The sequence below is a fragment of the Oratosquilla oratoria genome, chromosome 38, assembly GCF_046742065.1.
Source record: "Oratosquilla oratoria isolate Oo_2021 chromosome 38, ASM4674206v1, whole genome shotgun sequence".
Classification (NCBI taxonomy): Eukaryota; Metazoa; Arthropoda; class Malacostraca; order Stomatopoda; family Squillidae; genus Oratosquilla; species Oratosquilla oratoria.
In genome coordinates, this window is record NC_134814.1 from 40,577,914 (window position 1) to 40,600,189 (window position 22,276).

At 38.4% G+C, this 22,276-nt stretch overlaps 2 protein-coding genes across 2 annotated transcripts in view; both read right to left on the reverse strand.

Annotated features, from left to right (window-relative positions):
• Positions 1-22,276, reverse strand: part of LOC143019772 (uncharacterized) — a 459,919-nt gene that overhangs the window by 304,733 nt on the left and 132,910 nt on the right. The gene's annotated exons all lie outside the window — the stretch shown is intronic.
• Positions 5,269-6,755, reverse strand: LOC143019901 (uncharacterized). Its single transcript, XM_076175878.1, has 4 exons — positions 6,678-6,755; positions 6,013-6,189; positions 5,585-5,689; positions 5,269-5,478 (listed from the first exon to the last, which is right to left on the reverse strand). Exons 1-4 carry the CDS (start codon positions 6,753-6,755, stop codon positions 5,269-5,271), a joined length of 570 nt encoding a protein of 189 aa, XP_076031993.1.

Genomic DNA, 22,276 nt, shown 5'->3' on the forward strand with positions numbered 1-22,276 from the left:
AACAAAGTTTGTAGAACCTTTTGCCATTGAATGCTTGAGTATTGGAATGTTGCTGCTTCAATAATAACCAAAGTTACTGCGGTGTTCTCTCCTTCCTCTGAAGCCTCCTTGGCTGTAGTTACGAAAGTAGCCCTGGAATGCCTGGTAGTTGGAGAGGTTCAGTGGTTGTGTATTACTCACGCTGCGCGCACAAAGTCTCCTGTATTGATCAGTGAAGCTTTGCAGCTGATGGATATAATGGCAGTGAGTGTTTGCGTGGTTCTTTTGCTGAGAAGGGCCACCACGTTGACTTCCAGATCGTCTTTGTCCTGGAACAGTGTTTCTGGAATCCTTAAGCTCTCTGGGGCTGATTTTCAAGCCTTTAATCAGGCTTTCCTCTTTGACCTCTTGTGCGTTGATTTCTCGAGAAGAGGAACTGTCACCAGGCAAATAGTCCTCCTGAGGGTCCTTGTTCTTCTCCTGTGATGGGCTTCCTGGGTCTTTAAGAACTGGAGTTCGTTCTTCTTCGGGGCGCTGTCCCTCCACGCAGCCCTGAACCCAATTCCAGGCCTTCTGACACTTTGCCTTCGACTCTTGAAGTCCTTGGGTCCAAGCCTCCCAAAGCTCCTTGACAAAGGAAATAAAAAAAGCGAAAAACATTTTTGATTCCCGGGAGATCGCTCTGAACAATCTTCTTCTGTTTTCTGAGACGCATTCTGTGTTCGTGCTTGAATTTCTGAACAAACCAGATTACGTTCCCTTGTTCACTGAGCACGTTCACATAAGCATTGACGTTTGCCAATGTCGTTCACAGCAACTGAGCGTATTGTTGTATAATAGCGCTCATGCATATAAATACATATGAATACACAAAAATGACACTAAAAAGATAAATGAAAATTAGGCTAAATAGGAATATTGCATCTTGTTTAGTAAAAAGCATTATAGGGAGTATATCGAAAGACAAATTATTCCCTGGCAGAGGGAACATAGATTCTTGATTAATTCTGAAAGAATCTTGCCAACTTTATTATCATTCTGGTTAGAAATGAGATTAGAGAAATCATGCCCATCTATTCCGCCGTGTGGAAACATTTCGTAGTGGACGATACTAATTCTTTCATATCTACTGCCGCTAGGCCATTCTATTTATATATTATTTATTTATTATCTATTCATTATTTATCTATTATTTGTTTATATTTTTTCATTATTTGTTTATTATTTATTTATTATTTATTTATTTATTGTTTGCTTACTATTTAGTTATTATATTTTTGTTTATTATTTGTTTATCTATTATTCATCTATTACTTGTTTATCTATCATTTGTTCATCATTTGTTTATCTATTACTTGTTTATCTATTATTTGTTTATTATTTGTTTATCTATTATTTGTTTATCAATTATCTATCTATCATTTGTATATTATTTGTTTATCTATTACTTGTTTATCTATTACTTGTTTATCTATTAATTGTTTTTCTATTATTAGTTTATTTATTATTTGTTTATCTATTATTTGTTTATCTATTATTTGTTTATGTATGATTTGTTTATCTAGTATTGATTTATCTATGATTTGTTTATTTATGATTTGTTTATCTATGATTCGTTTATCTATGATTTGTTTATGTATGACTTGTTTATGTATGACTTGTTTATCTATGACTTGTTTATCTATGACTTGCTTATCTATGATTTATTTATTTATGAATTGTTTATCTATGATTTGTTTATCTATGGGTTGTTTATCTATGGGTTGTTTATCTATGGGTTGTTTATCTATGGGTTGTTTATCCATGATTTGGTTATCTATGATTTGTTTATCTATGATTTGTTTATCTATGATTTGTTTATGTATGACTTGTTTATCTATGACTTGTTTATCTATAACTTGTTTATCTATAACTTGTTATCTATGATTTATCTATTTATGAATTGTTTATCTATGATTTGTTTATCTATGGGTTGTTTATCTATGGGTTGTTTATCTATGGGTTGTTTATCGATGGGTTGTTTATCCATGATTTGTTTATCTATGAATTGTTTATCTATGATTTGTTTATCTATGATTTGTTTATCTATGATTTGTTTATCAATGATTTGTTTATCTATGATTTGTTTATCTATGATTTGTTTATCTATTATTTAGGTACTATAACACCAAAGAGGTGGAATCATAGGATAAAGGAAAGATTTAAGAGGCTTAGGAGAATATAGGCGGTGTTTGAAATCAAAAAGAATTATTTTTTCTCTGAGTCTAGATTTGTCTCCATTCACAAAAGAATGCTGTGTGAGTCTGGTCCATTGGGGTGTCACTAAGATAACGAGAGCATAATGTTTTGCAGTCTCCTCATACTAGTAGACAACTGGTTCTCATGTCATGTTATCACAACACTCCAGCAATGTTCCTTGTGTTCTGTGTTTCATATTGTCTTTTATGATATAGCATAAAATGTAACTTCCATGTAGTGTGTGCGAACGGGTTTCAGGCATTTTCCATATTTCAATTTACAATACATTTTGAAATATCAATCTCGAGGGGAGCTAGTGTGTATTTGTATATAGAAAAATCCTGTCTCTATGTTTTCTGATGGCCTTGTACCTCCATGTTATTAGTTCATCAATGTACTGATTGAGGCATCCTAAAATAAACAGAGGATATTAAAACACTGTCTTACATTCATATTTTGTTACTGTATTCGATTTTACATTGATAAATTTCCAATATTTCAGTTATTAATCAAAAATAGTTTTCACACACTTTCAACAAACGTTTGCTAAAAGTACGCAACCATTGATTTCTGGGGGTTTTGAGCACACGTGGATTACGTCTCGGGATTCTCCTGGATTTAATATGCAGTCTAAGTGTTACGACCAAAAGTCTGTGATCGGTCCCAAAGGAATTCAGTCACCCAATAAAACCTTCACTCCTCCCTTTCCCGTCCTATGTGCACCCAAGTATCTAAAGCTACCCATTTCCTCCAGTCTCTCTTCCTTAATACTTACTTCCAGTTTGCTACCACATTCTACCCTTGTACATCTCATCACATTACTTTTACCCACATTTACCTTCAACTTCCTTCTTTTAGACACCTTCCCAAACTTTGTCACTAACTTCCTTAATCCCTCTTCTAATCCTGCCACAAGTGCAGTGTCGTCAGCAAACAACAACTGATTATCTCCCACTTTTCTCCATTTTCTTTATCTCCAGTCCCCAGCCCTTTACCTTTGCGTTTACCTCTCGCACTACCCCATTCATGTATAAATTGAACAGCCAAGGCGATATAACACATCCCTGGAGAATTCCCACCTTTACCTCAAACCATTCTCTCTATCTATTTATAATTCTAACACAGGCTCTACTACTCTCGAAAATACTTTTGACTGTTCTTAACATCTTTCCTCCTATCCCATATATCTGCATAACCTCCCACAGTGCCTTCCTGTCTACCCTGTTATAAGCCTTTTCTAAATCCATAAAGACCCAAAAAATATCCTTATCATATCCTAAAGCTTTCTCAAAGATCTGGCTTAACACAAACATCTGATCCACGCAGCCCCTACTCGTCCTAAATCCACACCAATTAATCTCTCTGTTCATCTCCTAGTCTTCTCAATCAAAAGACTCCCATAAGGCTTCCCAACTACACTCAATGAACTGATCCCTCTGAAACTACTTCACTTACACTTGTCTCCTTTTCCCTTGTAAAGTGGAACTATGCAGGAACTCCTACAGTCCTCCGGCACTCTACCCTCTTTTAGATAAACATTAAACAGCCTCACCACCCATCATCGGAGGGTCAGACATATACAGAGAACTCTATATTCATTCATATATGACACTAAATACCTTTCAGCTGTTCGGACAGTACTCACCTGGGTCATAGATTTGAAATGGATTATTCTCCATGCCCGGTATGAAGGTCTCAGGTCATTCTCATTGAAATGCCCCTTGATACTTCAAGAATTCCCACTGGCACACCTCTATCCCTTTCCCCCCATGACATTTTCATAGCACTGTTTCCAAGTCCTGTATCAGTCTAGGTTCCCAGCAGTCTTTCAACACAACTTGTCTCTACATTCTTTAATGTTTATCCACCACTCCTCTACCTTGGACGCTCTGCAATGTACTCGTCGACAGCTTTAAGAGTTTTACCTTTAAAGGTATATCACAGTTCTCTTCAATGTCCTCAAGGGTGCCAAGTGCTTCGAATTGATTGGAGACAGCTTCGGCATACTCCTGGGCGCACACATCATCCATGTACTTTGCCTGGACTTGATACACAACTTGAGTATTGCTAGACATAAAACAACTCTTCAAGCTCATACATACGCATTGGTAGGAACATATACTGCAATAAGAGAGATGAACAGTCATTAAGGAATATCTGTTGCCTTACTTGAGTGCTTTGAAGCTGGAGAATACGGATTTCCAGGAAGTTGTTGGGCAGCAAGAAGGTAAAGTATTTAACTTGAATTGTAATTTACTTTTCCTTGTATTTGGCTATTGGTTAATGTAGTTTAGTCTCATAAGGATTATACACTCATCAGCAGAATAAATACTATAACTGTGGGCTGTAATCGGCTTATTGAAATCGTGATTCCACACAGAAACAAACCCAAGACATATACCCTAGGAAGACCCTATTGATGTAGCTTGACCATTTCACCCTTTCACGACCCCATTCACCACGTAGGCTAACATAGGGATCGTGGGAGAATATATGCACCCACTACCTTGGCATTGTGGGGAATAGCTGTGGTGTTTGCGGATTCGACCCAGGCGGTTACTGCTTGGCACATTACACATTGTAGAGGTTATGTGGGATATAGAATCATATCAGTCTTCCTTTTTATTAGGAATACGAACCAGAATTAAACCTATGACATCATAATGCACTCATCGAGAAGGATGACCTTTAAAGTGAAGTGGGTGACAATGATTTTCATGATGAATTAATTGAGGAACAATTTCCTCCCCAGCCTATTGTAGTCATCAAATCCTCTTACAGACAAGGGCGGATTTCATAAATAAGTTATGAATATGAGCACTGAGAAGTTATTCTTGGTGGTACTAGTGTGAGCAATTACACTAATGTCAACAAAGACTTTCTCCAAGAAACGAAACAATAGGTGTGATGATAAAGAATTCAAATTAACGTCAACGTTAAACTCGTTTCAAATAGGAATAGTATTCTTAAAGTTCCCAAATCGCTTCGGGATAACAGTAATTGGACTAAATCTACGACACAACTGCGAGCAAAGTCTCTTCACTTTCTTGCTTATTCTTCGTCGTCATCCTCCTCCTCTTCATCCTCTTCACTAGATTCGTCAGATTCGTCAGATTCGTCAGATTCGCCCTCCAGGGACTCTTCCGAAGACTCCTCGCTGTCTTCGTCAGAGTGTAAATCCTCGAGGTACTCAGCAAATCTCTGGTAGGATTCCAGGAACTGCAGGCGAGCCTGTTGGACCTCATCGGTGTAGTCTGGGGCCTGATGGATAACAACAAGAAATTTAGAAAAAGATACAACCATATCAGCTCTACACAGTCACTTCGAGAAAATTTTCCTCGGACAAATGTGGCGAGATTGATAGTACCTGAGGCAGTGCGTCGCTCTGAGGCAGGTACCCATCTTCTCCTGCGTCGAAATTAACCGAAGTTTCCTGTCCATAAGGATCCACGAAGGCGAACGAGCCAATTACCTATGCGAAAGAATGAGCATGAATACTGAACCAGATTGATAGTTGCAACACTCAAAACAAAGTGAATATACATACACACATGTACTTATGAATATGTATACACGCATATGTGTGTGCATGTATACATCAGTATATATGTATATAGATATATCAAAATTTGTAGTGTGTATATGTGAGTGCGAGCATGCGTGCGCGCGTGCATGTGTGTGTGTCTGTGTGTGTGTGTGTGTATAGATGCGTTCTTTTTTGTGAACGTGATACTTCACTTTATCAAAATTCAATTACATTAGAAATTATGTAGAAAAATAATGACTCCATACTACCTTGCCGTAAGTGTCACGTTCCTCTGCACGCTCCTGCTGGGGAAGAGCGAAGAAGAACTTGTAGACGCCGTCGTTTCCGTGGTGCTGGACCTCATGCTGGACGCCCTGGAAGGTGGAGAGCAGAGGACCAACAAGCTCCTCAGAGTCGTCTCCCATGGAAAGAGAGAACGCCACAGCCTGCGAAGGAAATGGAACTTACATCAGTTTGAATTCATTTTAAGAAAGTGATATATGAAAAATTCCTTGCATTCTCAAACTTGTATATAAAAGTTTGATCATACCATTACGAAGTATTGCACAAAATAATGCATCTTGTTCGAACTAATGTTCACGCTTAGTGGGAGTTCTTCTTAGACACGATGTCACTGCAGAAGCTGAGTCGAAGTGAAGACTCCTCAGCACCCTACCAATATATATATCCCAGCAGCCGGACAGCGGTCAACCCTTCGAGTGACCTTGTTAACTTTTCACTCCAATTTCTGGGTGTGGGCAAGCCCCAAGGATGGACATGCTATCTATCCCCTCAGGACACAATCATGCAAACCTGAATTTAGGAATGCTGACCCCGACATGCAATTTAAGGGCAAGGAGGTAAGAGTTGCGTGAGGCTGCTTCATTGTGTTCGGGGTGTTGGGGGCTGGAGATTTTCAGGGACCTTTTCTCACCTTGCAGCAGCCACCCTTCCAGCGTCTTCTTAAAGTGCTCACAACAGTAGTGAGGTGCCCAGGGTACCCAGCTGACATACTAAAGTACTTCTGGTAGGCTTGACAAACCTTCACCGACGTTTCCAAGGAGAATTTTTTGCCTCTCTTCTTTATATACCTGCCGCAGTTATAGCAGAGTCAGGGAGATGTCGGCAGTCCCTTCAAGTTATGTGAAAATACAGAAAAATATGCAGTCTGAAAATATGGATCTTATAGGTCATAAAATTTTGGAGAAAAATATTGGGGCCTAAGGAACATAAAAAAAAAAAAAAAAAAAGGACTACAAGCCAGGATTTTTTTTTTTTTCTTTTTTTACATGGTGTAGTAAAGGCCTTGTTATTTGTCTCATTTTCCAGCTTCTTATGACACGTGTACGATACCGATACACTATGGGTAACAGGCTTGTAGACTTAAGGAATGCAAAGCTCCTTGTCAAACAAACAAAGGAAAATATAATTTCAATCTGTCAATGCAACGTTCAACTGGCTTTACTCTGGATGCCGCCAGGTGATTTTATTCAGTCGGAAGGAGGGGAGAGAAATCAGCCCAAGCCTCCCCCCCCCAAAAAAAAAAAAATAATTAGATAAATAATGGCTCTATTTCGAAACAATTGTATTGAGGGTTCATACGGGTTTGATTGTTCAATGGAGCCCTACAGGTCTTCAGGGTCACGCCGGGTCCTCTTTTTGCGAATGGTTTTGGGGTGCAGCTATGGTTGGGTGTTTACGACACTGAAACCATTTTAATGCCCATATTGCGTGGGGCGCTTCAAAGACATCGCACCAACTATGAACGGGTGATTTCATCCAGTCCTGGGGGCAGTCTCGGGGCAAGATGGCGTCTTGATTACTGCTAGAGTAGCCTCTAGCTGAATAAAATCACTAAATGCTGATAACAATGAAAGTTATTCATTTGCAACCACTAGACTTTTTTTTATAGTATTACTTTTTCTTCTCCAAAAATTTCCAGCGTTCTAGGGTCAACCTTGTCAGGTGCTAAGTTTTGGCACGCGTGCCAGGTCCCTCATGAAGAATAGAGTGGTCTAATCTAAAGCCAGAAGAAATTTTGAAACTTTGATGGTTGTAGAAAACGAGACCGAATCCCAGGAAAGGCATTTTACTATATGCTGTGACTAAGTAAATATAATTAAGTAAACACACACACACACACACACACACACACACACACACACACACACACACACACACACACACACACACACACACGCACGCACGCATGCACGCACGCACGCACGCACACATAGTACATGATTTCATGTACTTGCATGTGAAAATAGGACTATTTCCTTTGCCCTAATTAAGGTTTTTAAATCTTCACCCCAAAGAATTTTTTATACTTTTTTTCTGGACATTGCTGTCTTTCCTAGACTTTCTCAGTCTTTGGGCTTAATTTGCGTCGTACAGAAACTGTTCTGAGGAGATTTTTAACTTAGTACAGGAGACTGGTGACCATTTTAAAGGAAAACAAATTTGTTGAAGCTTTTGGCATTGAATGCTTGACTATTGGAGTGCTGCTGTTTCAATAGTAACCAAAGTTGCTGCGGTGCACTCTCCTTCCTCTGAAGCTTCCTTGGCCGTAATTGTGCAGGTAGCCCTGGAATGCCTGGTAGTTGGAGAGGTTCAGCGGTTGTGTAGTACTCACGGTCCGCACATAGAGACTTCTGTATTGATCAGTGAAGTTCTGCAGCTGGTGTATATAATGGCACCGAGTATTCACGTGGTTCCCTCGCTGAGAAGGGCCACCACGTCGACCTCCAGATCGTCTTCGTTCTGGGACTGTGTTCCTGGAATCCTTAACCTCCTGTGTTCTCTTCTTCGAGGAAGAATCTCCATCACTGCCATTCGATTCCGTTCCTCCGTAATACTTCCTCAGGCTTCTTGGTTCCTTTTGGGTCCAGTCTGATGGGCTTCCTGGGTCTTCAAGAAGTGGGGCTCGCTCTTCTTTGGGGCGCTGTCCCTCCTCGCAGCCCCGAACCCAATTCCAGGCCTTCTGACACTTGGCCTTCGACTCTTGAAGTCCTTGGGTCCAAGCCTCCCAAAGCTCCTTGACAAAGGAAATAAAAAAATCGAAAAACATTTTTGATTCTCGGGAGCTCGCTCTGGACAATCTTCTTCTGTTTTCTGAAACGCATCCTATGTTCGTGATTGAATTACTGAACAAACCAGATTACGTTCCCATGTTCACTGAGCACGTTCACATACGCCTTGGCGTTTACCAAGGTCGTTCACAACATCTGAACGTATTCATGTATATTAGCGCCCATGCATATAGATACATATGAATACACAAAAATGACACTAAAAAGATAAATGAAAATTAGGCTAAATAGGAATATTGCATCTTGTTTAGTAAAAAGCATCATACGGAGAAGATCAAAACACAAATTATTCCCTGGCAGAGGGAAGATTGATTCTTGATTAATTCTGAAAGAATCTTGCCAACTTTAATACCGTTCTGGTTAGAAATGAGATTGGAGAAATTATGCCCTTCTATTCCGCCGTGTGGAAAGATTCCGTACTGGACGATACTCATTCTTTCGTATCTACTGCCGCTAGGCCATTCTATTCAGTTGGACACGACCCTTGAAGTAATGAGGGGATTAGTGGTTTTGATCGTTTGTGCATATCTCTCTCTCTCTCTCTCTCTCTCTCTCTCTCTCTCTCTCTCTCTCTCTCTCTCTCTCTCTCTCTCTCTCTCTCTCTCTCTCTCTCTCTCTCTCTCTCTCTCTCTCTCTCTCTCTCTCTCTCTCTCTCTCTCTCTCTCTCTCTCTCTCTCTCTCTCTCTCTCTCTCTCTCTCTCTCTCTCTCTCTCTCTCTCTCTCTCTCTCTCTCTCTCTCTCTCTCTCTCTCTCTCTCTCTCTCTCTCTCTCTCTCTCTCTCTCTCTCTCTCTCTCTCTCTCTCTCTCTCTCTCTCTCTCTCCCCTCTCTCTCTCTCTCTCTCTCTCTCTCTCTCTCTCTCTCTCTCTCTCTCTCTCTCTCTCTCTCTCTCTCTCTCTCTCTCTCTCTCTCTCTCTCTCTCTCTCTCTCTCTCTCTCTCTTCCTCTCTCTCTCTCCCTCTCCCTCTCTCTCTCTCTCTCTCTCTCTCTCTCTCTTCTCTCTCTCTCTCTCTCTCTCTCTCTCTCTCTCTCTCTCTCTCTCTCTCTCTCTCTCTCTCTCTCTCTCTCTCTCTCTCTCTCTCTATTTATTTATTCATTTTGTTTATTCATTCATTCATTCAGTCATTCATTTATTCACTCATTCATTCATTCACTCATTCATTCATTTCTATTCATTCATTCATTCATTCATTCATTCATTCATTTTTATTCATTCATTCATTTTCATTCATTCATTTATTCATTCATTTTTATTCATTCATTCATTCATTTTTATTCATTCATTCATTCGTTTTTATTCATTCATTCATTCGTTTTTATTAATTCATTCATTCATGTTCATTCATGTTTATACATGTTTTCATGTTTATTCATGTTTTCATGTTTATTCATGTTTATTCATGTTTATTCATATTTATTCACGTTTATTTTATTTTTTCATTATTTATTGTTTTTGCTACTACGGAACTGCTACCTGGTAAGTTTTTTTTATTGTGTCTGGCACTCTTGATTGTTTATTTGTTTGCTTATTTGTTTCTTTGTTTGCTTGTTTTGTTTGTTAGTTATTCAGTGAGCTAATTAGTTTGTTCATTAGGTAATTACTTTGTTTGTTTTTGTGGTTTAAATCGCATTAATGTAGTGCAGCAACTACTGAATAATGAGGACTGGTTCAATATAATTTCTTTCTGGATTTCGTGGTAGCGTACATAAATGGAAAGTTCTTAGATGTTACTTCCAACATAACTAGAACTATTTTAGTGTTTTGTCAGTTACAATAATCATTTCTATTTCCTGGGACACTTTAGCACCAAAGATGTGGAATCGTAGGCTAAAGGAGAGATTTAAGATGGTTAGGAGAATAGGGGCGGTGTTTGAAGTCAAAAAGGATTATTTTTTCTGAGTGTAGATTAGTCTGCATTAAAAAAAAATGCTGTGTGGTTCTGGTCCGTTGGGGTGTCATTAAGACACCTAGAGCAAAAATCTTTTGCGGTTTCTTCATACTAGGAGATAATTGATTTTCAAGTCATATTATCGCAACACACCAGAAGTATCTCCTTGTGTTATCAGCGTTTCATATTATCTTATCTAATATAGCATAAAATGTAACTTCAATATAATGTGCACGAACGGGTTCCAGATATTTTTCACGTTTCAATTTTCAATGCATTTTGAAATATCAATCTTGGGAGGATTTAGTGAGTAGTTATATAAAAAAATCCTGTCTCTATATGTCTTCTGATGGCCTTGTACCTCCATGTTATTAGTTCATCAAATGTACTCATTGAGGCATCCTCAATTAAACAGAGGGTATTAAATCACTGTCCTAGATTCATATTTTGTTTTATTAAGAAACAAACCAGCACTTAAGGAATGGCATAGTCATATTTAAGGATAACTTCCTCTTCAAATTGTAACAGTGGATAGATTATGGTAAAATTAAAAGAAGATTTAACAAAAAAAAAATAAGTTAACAGCATGAGTAATGGTAACTCATTGGCTCTTCGAACTCGTTTCAATCCTTATTTGGATCAAAGATCGATAACATTCGTAAATTGCGTCAGTTTTCTTTTTTTTCAAAGAACGGTAGGAGCTTTTTCGCCAGTATTCGTACTCATTTTGAGAAAGAGGTCGTGATCTTATTTCTCGTCACTATCCTCTTCGCTCGAGCTATCAGAGTCGTCCTCCAGAGATTCCTCAGAGTCGGAATCTTCGGACTCGTCGGACTCGTCGGAGTGGAGATCCTCGAGGTAGTCAGCAAATCTTAGGAAGGACTTCAAGAACTCCTGACGAGCGTCCTTTACGTCATTGGTGTCTAGTGGGACCTGAAAAGGAATAATGGGGAACTTAATGAGGAACGTAACCACACCAGCTAAAATAACAATCTCATATTGATACTTTAATTGAAACTCTATAATAAGAAAATTTAATCCAGTACCAGATAAAAAAAAAAATGCAGGTGGTGCAAAATAATTACCTTCGGAAGGGAATCACTCTGTGGTTGATATCCCTCTACTCCGGCATCGAAGTTGACTGAAGTCTCCTCGCCTTCAGGATCCAGGAAGGCAAACGACCCAACAATCTAAACAAGAATACAAACGTGAACGTCCTAGCCAATTCAATGAGTCATGTTCGTAAGAAGAATCTAAATTGTTAACATGTATTTGTATTTAGTTATTGTGTTTAACTGACTGGGACCTACAGGAAAAGAGCTACTATTGTAGCGTGAAAATATATTTTAAATTTATTTTCTTGTGCAGTTTTAATCGACTATTTACTCCTGTAGGTTACTCCAGAATATTGTACATCTCTCTTTCTAACTCTCTCTCTCTCTCTCTCTCTCTCTCTCTCTCTCTCTCTCTCTCTCTCTCTCTCTCTGTATGTGTGTGTGTGTGTGTGTGTGTGTGTGTGTGTGTGTGTGTGTGTGTGTGTGTGTGTGTGTGTGTGTGTGTGTGTGTGTGTGTGTGTGTGTGTGTGTGTGTGTGTGTGTGTGTGTGTGTGTTTGTGTGTGTGTGCGTGCGTGTGCGCTTGTGTGTGTGCATGTACGTAAGTTGGGTCTTAATGTAACAATCCTAAGCTTCCGTGATTTCATACGAAGACGAACATCTACCTTGCCAAAGGAATCGCGCTCCTCAGCGCGCTCCTGTTGGGGAAGAGAGAAGAAGAACTTGTAGGCGCCATCGCTTCCTTGCCTGACCTCGTGTTGAATACCCTTGAAGCTGGAGAGCAGAGGTCCCGCGAATTCCTCTGATGAATCGTCTCCCAGAGAAAGAGAGACCGCCAAAACCTGAGATAAGAAAAGAGTTCTCTGATCAAACCAGCATCCCTTTTTTGAAGAAAGGTATAACATTTTTATCATATTCTTTTGCCCTCTAAGTGAAAAAAGGACCTCACCACAATCAACGTCTGCGCAAGGGAATGCATTTTGCCCCAAATAGTATCTAAGCTTTGTAGAAACTTCTAGGAATGGACAGACACCTGTCGATTCAGAAAATGGATAGAGACTGGAGATACATCTGGTTCGGGTCCGTATATATACCTCCCGTGCATCACCCATCTACTACATACTGGTTTACCCGATGGTCAGCTTTGTCAGGTACCTGGTGATGACCCATGGGTCCATATGGGATTTCTATTTTGTCCTTCAAGTAGCCCAGTTTCATAACCTTGAAAGCTTAATGACTATGGTACCTGAATAGGGGGCAAGAAGCTTAAGTTAGCATAGCTATCAGGAGCAGAATTAGAATGTCTTGCAATGAAAACAGGGTCACTGTATCTGCTTTTGTTTTGTTTTGATATTCTTTCTTCTTTGCTTCGATATATATTTCTCCCTATCTGCCTAAATTTATGTTAAAGTCCTACATTTAGTATTCCAGTCTAGTTCTCCCTGTTATTTACATATTTATTTTCTGAATAAACATATTTTACATATTTATTTTCTGAATAAACATATTTTACATATTTATTTCTGAATAAACATATTTTACATATTTATTTTCTGAATAAACATATTTTACATATCTATTTTCTGAATAAACATATTTTACATATCTATTTTCTGAATAAACATATTTTACATATCTATTTTCTGAATAAACATATTTTACATATTTATTTTCTGAATAAACATATTTTATATATTCATTTTCTGAATAAACATATTTTACATTTTATTTTCTGAATAAACATATTTTACATATTTATTTTCTAAATAAAGCATGATATATACTGTAAATAGGCTATCTATATGATGATCTTAATTTTTTTTCCACACATGAAATACCTCATAGCTGTCAATTCCTTTTCACTGACGAGATCGCCTAACTGGTTCCCAAAATCATTACTGCGCGAGATATTCATAAGGCTAGAAGCGCTGCTAAAACAGTTCATAGAAACAACAATATCATCACTACTTTGTAAATGTTTACTATATGTTCCGTTCTATTCGTGGAAATGCAAATATTTTTCTACATGTCTTTGTGTTGCATAGCGCTTTTAATGGATCGAGACGATAGGAATGAATGTGCATAAGTTAAATCTAGTAGTATTTTATATCCTGCATCAAGAATTGTCTAGCTTCTACATCCATGGCTTACTGATAAGAACAGACTTTCACTTTGCAAATGTGTATCGAACTGTGGGTCACATCTGTATGCACAATAAGTGACTCTATTTGATTTCTTTGTAATAGGTTCATTAAATAAAACAACCCATCAAGAATTATCCTCTCTTAAAGAAAGGTGAGCACTAAGATACTCAAACTATCATTTTTAGCTTTACTTAGCTTGACTTATTTTTCACCTATCCTGAACATGGAAATGGTGAAATATCTTTCGATTGATGATCGTCTTTGATCGTTAGTATAATTTCTGCAAGGTATTCTATCTTAACATTCCTATTGTTTTCTGTCTGGTGAGTCTTTTGTTGTTGTTCTGGACAATTGTTTATGATAGTTTTGATCTCCAAGCCTTGTCTAATTTATCTACCCTTTCTCTACTATCTTATATCTGACCTCTTGCACTACCAATCCGTAGATAGTGTTGTAGACGATCACTATTTTCTTCCATGTCTAATAAAAATGTTCCACGAGGTACTGTCACGTCTTCTAAAAAAATTTTATGCTCGTGACCGACGTACTTATCTTTGTATTTTTTCCTATACACTCATACTAATCTTATAATCTTTTATCTATTCAGGTCATTCCCCAGACGTCCTTGACAAGCTAAACTCCATACTTCTTGAAAGTAAGATACCGATAGATTGTCTTTTTAATTTTTCTGGTTGAAGTAGAGTGTAGGCCTTATGGTCTCTTGCAGTCTCCTTTATTCTTATGGTCTTATGTTCTCCTATGAACTCAAGAACTGTATGGATTCCACTAATACAAGATCGATAAACTCAGTCTTTCTTATGTTCCACTTAAAACGGCAATCCGTAAGCATATGCAGGATATAAAAATCATAGTGTTTATATTATATTTTTTGTTAACATAATGGAGGAACGCTTTAGGAATATATAAATTAAGAATGTTCTCCCCAATCTACAACAGCTCCTAGATTCTATTACAGACGGAGGAAGAGTTTATGAATGAATAAGTTATGACCTTGAGAACCAAGATGAAGTGGGCACTCATGTGTTATACTGTTGTTCAAACTGATTTGAACACTAACTGGCACCATAGAACTCTACTGCTCTGAAACTGCCTCAGTCGTTCATAGACGAAGAATACTGAAACTCAGGATTCGAGTTGAGCTTCAGTTGAATTGTCTTTTCGCAGTTCAGATCTCGTCGCTGTCTTCCTCACTAGATTCTTCAGAGTCGTCCTCCAGGGATTCATCAGAGAGTGAGTCACTGTCCTCGTCGGAGTGTAAATCCTCCAGATACTCAGCCATTCTCCGGTAAGATGCCAGGAAATCCTGACGAGCCTGATAGACCTCGTCTGTGTACACTGGAGCCTGAAGAAGGAGAACGGAAAAATCGTGGGACTCAATACACACTACAAAGAATTATTTCGTAAAACTTAACGGATTTATGTTTCAGAAATTTATATGACACCTCTGGACAAGTTGCTGTAGGTGTCGTGTTATTAGATACCTTTGGCAGGTGGTCACTCAGTGGCACGTATCCATTTTGTCCAGCGTCGAAGGTAAGCGCCACCTCCTCTCCATAAGGATCCACGAAGGCGAACGACCCAATTACCTAAACAAAAAAATAAGCATGAACACAAAAAGAACTTCATTGTTTCATGATTCTAAACAAGGAAATCTAAGTTTTAGCACATGAATATATGCACACAAAGACAGCCTCAGGTATTATAGTTCCTGTTTGGTATATCAATATCAATCCCACCTTGCCATAAGTATCGCGCTCTTCAGCGCGTTCCTGTTGAGGGAGAGCGAAGAAGAACTTGTAGACGCCGTCGTTTCCATGGTGCTGGACCTCACGCTGGACACCCTGGAAGGTGGACAGCAGAGGACCCACAACCTCCTCTGATGAATCGTCTCCCATAGAGAGAGAGAACGCCAGAGCCTGCGGTAAAAACAGAACTTTTAGCAAGAAGGTTTCCTCCTATGGTAGCAATTCATCACGATTTTACCAGAACTTTCAACCTTCCAAAATAATCATCGAATCGTACCATAATGAAAATCTGCACAAGAGAATTCATTTCTGTCCAAGTGAGATTTATACTCAGTAGCAATTCGTCTAAAACTTGGTAGACGGAGCTGTTAGTCCAGAGGGCAGTGATGAACTGAAGACACTGAAGATTCAGACCCTTATATATCCCTACACCACTCAAATGTCAACCTTTTGTTCCCTTCTGGATGGTACCCAAGAATGTGTATGGGATCTGTTGTCCTTGTGGTGTCCAGTTTCATATCCTTGGAAACTTTGAATACCACGGTAGCTGGGTGAAGGACAAGCGGTTAATATCTCCATAGGTGCATATACTGTATGACTTGCATTGAAAGGGATGTAACCGTAGACACCATATATTATGGTTTATTTACTGTAAAAAGGAATGGTCCTTGCAACAGGGAAAGTTACATATATGTTATGTCTGCACCGTGTCTTATAGTACATCCCCTAAATAAAAAATCACTCCTCATATATCTTGATTCACCATTCTCTGTTTATACATGAACTTAAAAATACATCATGAAACTTATTTAGGTGTTTATTTTATTTACTTATCTATGTATCAATTTTTTTGCTCTACCACTAATCTACATGAACCATTCTACATATTCTATTGTTGTATTTTACTTCCCTATCACGCTTCCATTTCTGTTTAGGACATTAAACTTTTACACAATTGATAATTTCACCATAGTTATTCATTATATTGCCTCAAAGCTAATTAAGATAATATGTTCCGCTTTAGATCTTCCTGTGAGCCAACCATATGCATATGGCTATTGCTCCTGTTAGGTCGTTTATTACATGAAACATAACTGGTGCTTGTAGCCAGCCTTGTAGGACTTCATTCATCACTTGCTTTCACTATGAGTGCTTTTCTTGGGTGATCGTTCTTATTTTCCTCCTTTTCAAGAAATATCCAAAACATGTCTGCAGCTTATCTCTAATTCCACCCCTTATGAGTAAACCTTAGCCGTAAATATGTTTTTTATCAAATGATTTTTTTTTTGTGTCTAGATATATACAGTCTATTTTAGCCACTTATGTGTTCGTTTGTCAAAGAATTTTTTCAGATCTAGTCATACACAATGCACCCTTATTTTGGATGATTGATATGTCTCTGCCATAATAACTAAATAAATTAACAACACATAATGTTTTTGTTGTAAATCAACTCGTTTTATGCTTTGTTCATGAATGACCTACTTGGAATTATGTTTTGTCTTATACACTCGTACTAACGTCACGTCTTATCTTTCTAGGTCATTTTCTAATCTACTCCGGCTAAACCCCATACTTGTTGAAGGTAAACTGCAGACAGACTGTCTTTTGAGATTTTCTGGTTAGAGTAGAAGAAACCTTATTGTTTCTAGTGCCTTTGAGGTCTATTTTGTCTCAGATTTTGATTGGACATATATATTGACAGACCTGTTCCTTCTTATACATTGTTTTCCCTCTGACACCTTGAGAATTATTTTTGACTTGTTCTTCACGACCAAACTGAACTGTCTTACTAAGTTTATTGGATATTATATTTTTTTACCGGCGTTTAAGTTTATTAAAAAATCTCAGCTGTTCGTCTTATAAACAATAAAAAATTTACATGTAAAGGAATTTATCGCATAGGTGTTTTAGGAGAGTTCGAATCCGGTCTCGTTATTGACTTTTGACATTATTGAGTTTTCAAACTCTTCTTGATCGCTGTGACGCAGCACCTCCCCTTCTATCTTTACTTTCATGATTAGGGCTCAGCTGAACTCACAAACTGACTACCTTCCACTGCAACCGTCACTATGTAACCGTCACTGTATAACCGTCACTGTATAACCGTCACTATGTAACCGTCACTGTGTAACCGTCACTGTGTAACCGTCACTGTGTAACCGTCACTATCTAACCGTCACTGTGTAACCGTCACTGTGTAACCGTCACTATGCAACCGTACTGCAAATACGTGGCCATGTACCAAGGATGACACCCTTAGCAACTAATACTACACCACACTCAAATGTCTAATTACTCGGCAGAATGCTATGTCATAAGCAATTCGCTTTCACGTGCACACCGCCTGACGGAAGGTCGATTTGACTAAATGCCCAAACTTGTCAACTACAATCTAACAATTCACACGCCCGTAAGAAAACGTAATTGTAATCAGCTGACCACTCACCACATGTAGACACATTTACCCATAGTAATGATTTCCATTATTTGATTCTTTGTCTATGCATTTTAAGGAGATAATGAAGAATGTAAATACTACCTGTAACTCCAAACTAAGATGCTGACTTCAGCGAAATGAGTAGTTATGAATGGTCGTTGGCGGTAGGGCCGCAGAAGAGCCGATCAGTTTTGTAGAACGGATCCTCCAGACAGGTCCCACATATTTTGTGGTGTAATATATTATTTAGTATTGATACGGACTTTATTACCCTTAAATCAAAAGAACTGGATGAATCCAACAGAATTGCAGTTTTACTACTCATACAAGACCAGTAAACTCGGTTTTTACTTTCCACTTCTTACGACAGACGCAAGTATGCGCAGGATGAGAAAATCATTGTATTCGTTTAATATCTTTATTTATTAAGATAATGAAGGAATGCCATATAAATATTTAAGTTGAAAATGTTGTCCTTCCTTGTCTACAACGGTTCTTAGATTCTGTTCCAGACGGAGGAAGAGTTTGTGAATGAATAAGTTATGACCTTGAGAACCAAGATGAAGTGGGCACTCATGTTTAATATTGTTGTTCAAACTGATTTGAACACTGACTGGCACCATAGAACTCTACTGCTCTGAAACTGCCTCAGTCGTTCACAGATGAAGACTACTGACACTCAGGCTTCGAGTTGAGCTTCAGTTGAATTGTCTTTTCGCAGTTCAGATCTCGTCGCTGTCTTCCTCACTAGATTCTTCAGAGTCGTCCTCCAGGGATTCCTCAGAGAGTGAGTCACTGTCCTCGTCGGAGTGTAAGTCCTCCAGATACTCAGCCATTCTCCGGTAAGATGCCAGGAACTCCTGACGAGCCTGATAGACCTCGTCTGTGTACACTGGGGCCTGAAGAATAAGAAAGGAAAAATCGTGGAACTCAATACACACTACAAAGAATCACTTAGAATCAGAATTGGAACTCAGAGATTGATTTGACTACTCTGGAAAAGATGCTGTAGGTGTCGTAATATAGATACCTTTGGCAGATGGTCACTCAGTGGCAGATATCCATCTTGACCAGCGTCGAAGGTAAGCGCCACCTCTTCACCATGAGGATCCACGAAGGCGAACGACCCAATTACCTAAACAAGAAAGTAGGTATGAGCTACAGAAGAACTGCACTCTTTCATAGTTCTAAGCAAGATATTCTAAATTTCAGCACGTGTATATATGTATACTGTACATATATATACACAAGGATAGCTCCAGATATTATGATTCTTGAATGATTAATTAACATGAAACCCACCTTGCCATAAGTATCGCGCTCTTCAGCGCGTTCCTGTTGAGGGAGAGCGAAGAAGAACTTGTAGACGCCGTCGTTTCCATGATGCTGGACCTCACGCTGGACACCCTGGAAGGTGGACAGCAGAGGACCCACAACCTCCTCTGATGAATCGTCTCCCATAGAGAGAGAGAACGCCAGAGCCTGCGGTAAAAACGAGAACTTTTAGCAAGAAGGTTTCCTCCTATGGTAGCAATTTATCACGATTTTACCAGAACTTTCAACCTTCCAAAATGACAATCGAATCGTACCATGAAGAAAATCTGCACAAGAGAATTCATTTCTGTACAAGTGATTTATACTCAGTAGCAACTCGTCTGAAACTTGGTAGACGGAGCTGTTAGTCCAAAGGGCAGTGGTAAACTGAAGATACTAAAGATTCAGACCCTTATATATCCCTACACCACCCAAATTTCAACCTTCAGTTCCCTTCTGGATGGTACCCGAGAATGTGTATGGGATCTGTTGTCCTTGTGGTGTCCAGTTTCATATCCTTGTGAAACTTCTATGACCGCGGTAGCAGGGTGAAGGGCAAGTGGTTAATATCTCCAGAGATGTACTAAGTAGTAACAGGTGCAGCATAACTTGCAGCTAAAGGCATGTAACTATTGGTTAATTAGCTATAAAAGGGTATGGTGTCCCTTGCAACAGAGAAAGTTATATTCGTATCGTGATCTTCGTGTGTCTTATAGTACAAAACATAATAAATTCACCCCTCTTATTTCATGCTTTACGATTTTGTATATGTGTTTCTGTTTATACTTGAACCTAGGATTGTGCAACATGTAACTTGTTTAGATGTCTAAATCTAGTACTTTTCCTTACTGTAGCGCAAATCTACATAACCCATTCTGCCTCCTTGTTATTGTTGCTGTGTTGCTATTTTACTTCCATTTTTGTCAAGGAATCCTTAATTTTCATGTTATTGATACTTTCCCCATGGCTACTCATTATGTTATCTTTTAGGTAAATAAGTTTACATTTTCTGTCTTAAGTCCTCTTCTTAGTTAACTAATAACATAACTATTTTCTTGTGGCTATTCCTAGGAGGACATCATTATTAGCTCATGTCTCACAAAAGCATTTCTTCAATGCTGAATCACTAATAAATGAAAATATGAATGTTAAAATTAGGCCTTAATGTCCTACTTACAAATATGTGTGAATGTGTATATTTGGTCAGGCTGTCTATGAAGGGTGTGTAGCAGTCATTTTTAACGGGGGCGATATCGACCCCCAGGGGGCGATTTTTTAGCTCAGGGGGGCGAAAAACGTCACAGGTATTGCTTCTAACTGACAAATTTTAAGCCTAATATAAAAGATCTAGCAGCTAAGAAGCACCAGCTGGGCCCAAGGATCTCATTAAAACACAACGTGAGTAAAACATTTTAAATTAGTTGTTTATCATTGTTGCAATAATTTTTATTATTATTTTCCAATTACGGGGGGCGATGCTTTTTTTTCAATTGAAAAAGGGGGTGATATGGCTAAAAAGGTTGAGAAACCCTGGTGTATAGTGTAGGTCTGTGTGGAAATCTTTCTTACCTCGAATGGTGTGTCGGTCGTCATGGTGAGGGTCGTGATGGCTCGTCTTCGAGCAGTGAGTGTCCTTGCTCGTTGCCCTGGCTAACGCCAGTAAATCTTGTTCAGTTTATAGTAGGATCTTCATTATAACAGCACCTTTATAAGATTTTTAGTTGGATTTCATCAAGAAATTTGATTTATCTTAGGAATGGACCTTGAGCCGAAGTGGTTAGAAAATGAAATGTAAAGATATTAATTTAGTCTCAAACAGAAAAACAATAGAAATAAACAAATAGATGAATAGATAATAATATAATGGTTAATGAATAAACAAATAAGGAAATTCATTAATAAATAATACATAAATGAAAATATATAAATAGACATATAAATGAATAGATACACTCGAAAGAGCAGAAACACTTTCTACAATTATAAAAGAAAAATATATGGTGACTTTAAATGAGTGATATGAGACAGACAGAATAAACGAAAATAATTACACTTACTATATATACACATATTGCTCCATCGTCAACAAATGCACGGTGAGACTCTCATGTATTAATACATTTACTCCAACAATCACACGAGATGTACGATCACGCGAATACAAGCAAATACAAGTTTACAAAAGGGTTAGATAAACCCAGATTACATTGAGAGTTAGGGAAAAAATGAGACTGACTCGTTGTTTGCAGACATAATTCGGTATAGACAACTGGTAAAAAAAAAACATCATATCGAGATTACGTTTCTACATGACAATGATCATACTTGAGAATAGAGACTCAGTGAATAGGACGACTCTGACGTCATCGGGAAGGGTGAAACGTCAGATGAATCGTTCATGTCAAACAAGTTGTGGATATCTTTGTCTGAGTCTTTTCTTTTATTATTGCGGGATTGCTTTTTCTTTCATTCCTAGTGATCATTACATGATTAGAGACGTCTTAGACAGGATGCTGGATTATTATCAATGTAATGAGAGGATTGGGGTATGAAGTAGAAGAAGCAAGAAATGCATGCAGAAGTGGAGCGAGGAAAGGCGAGATTGTATATTTCTGCCTAAATAAGTCTTAAACAATGAAATCACTCTTTTAACAGCGCCCATATATCATGACTGTATGCAAAGTAGACCACTTGGAAAAAAAACTAACGAAGCAGAGTGCTTTCGTATATTACACCTTCACTTTTTGCACTGAAGGTATAATATACGAAAGCGCTCTGCTTCGTTAGTTTCTTTTTCCAAGTGATCTACTTTGCATAAGTGAACACACGTACCCGTGT

What these genes read in the sequence shown, in the direction of transcription:
- LOC143019901 (XM_076175878.1), bottom strand. Translation starts at nt 6,755, where the DNA reads ATGTCAGCTGGGTACCCTGGGCACCTCACTACTGTTGTGAGCACTTTA. An exon ending in AACGTGACACTTACGGCAAG is followed by an intron (nt 5,690 to 6,012) that starts GTAGTATGGAGT and finishes TCTTTCGCATAG; the next exon opens with GTAATTGGCTCGTTCGCCTT. An exon ending in AGAGCGACGCACTGCCTCAG is followed by an intron (nt 5,479 to 5,584) that starts GTACTATCAATC and finishes GTTATCCATCAG; the next exon opens with GCCCCAGACTACACCGATGA.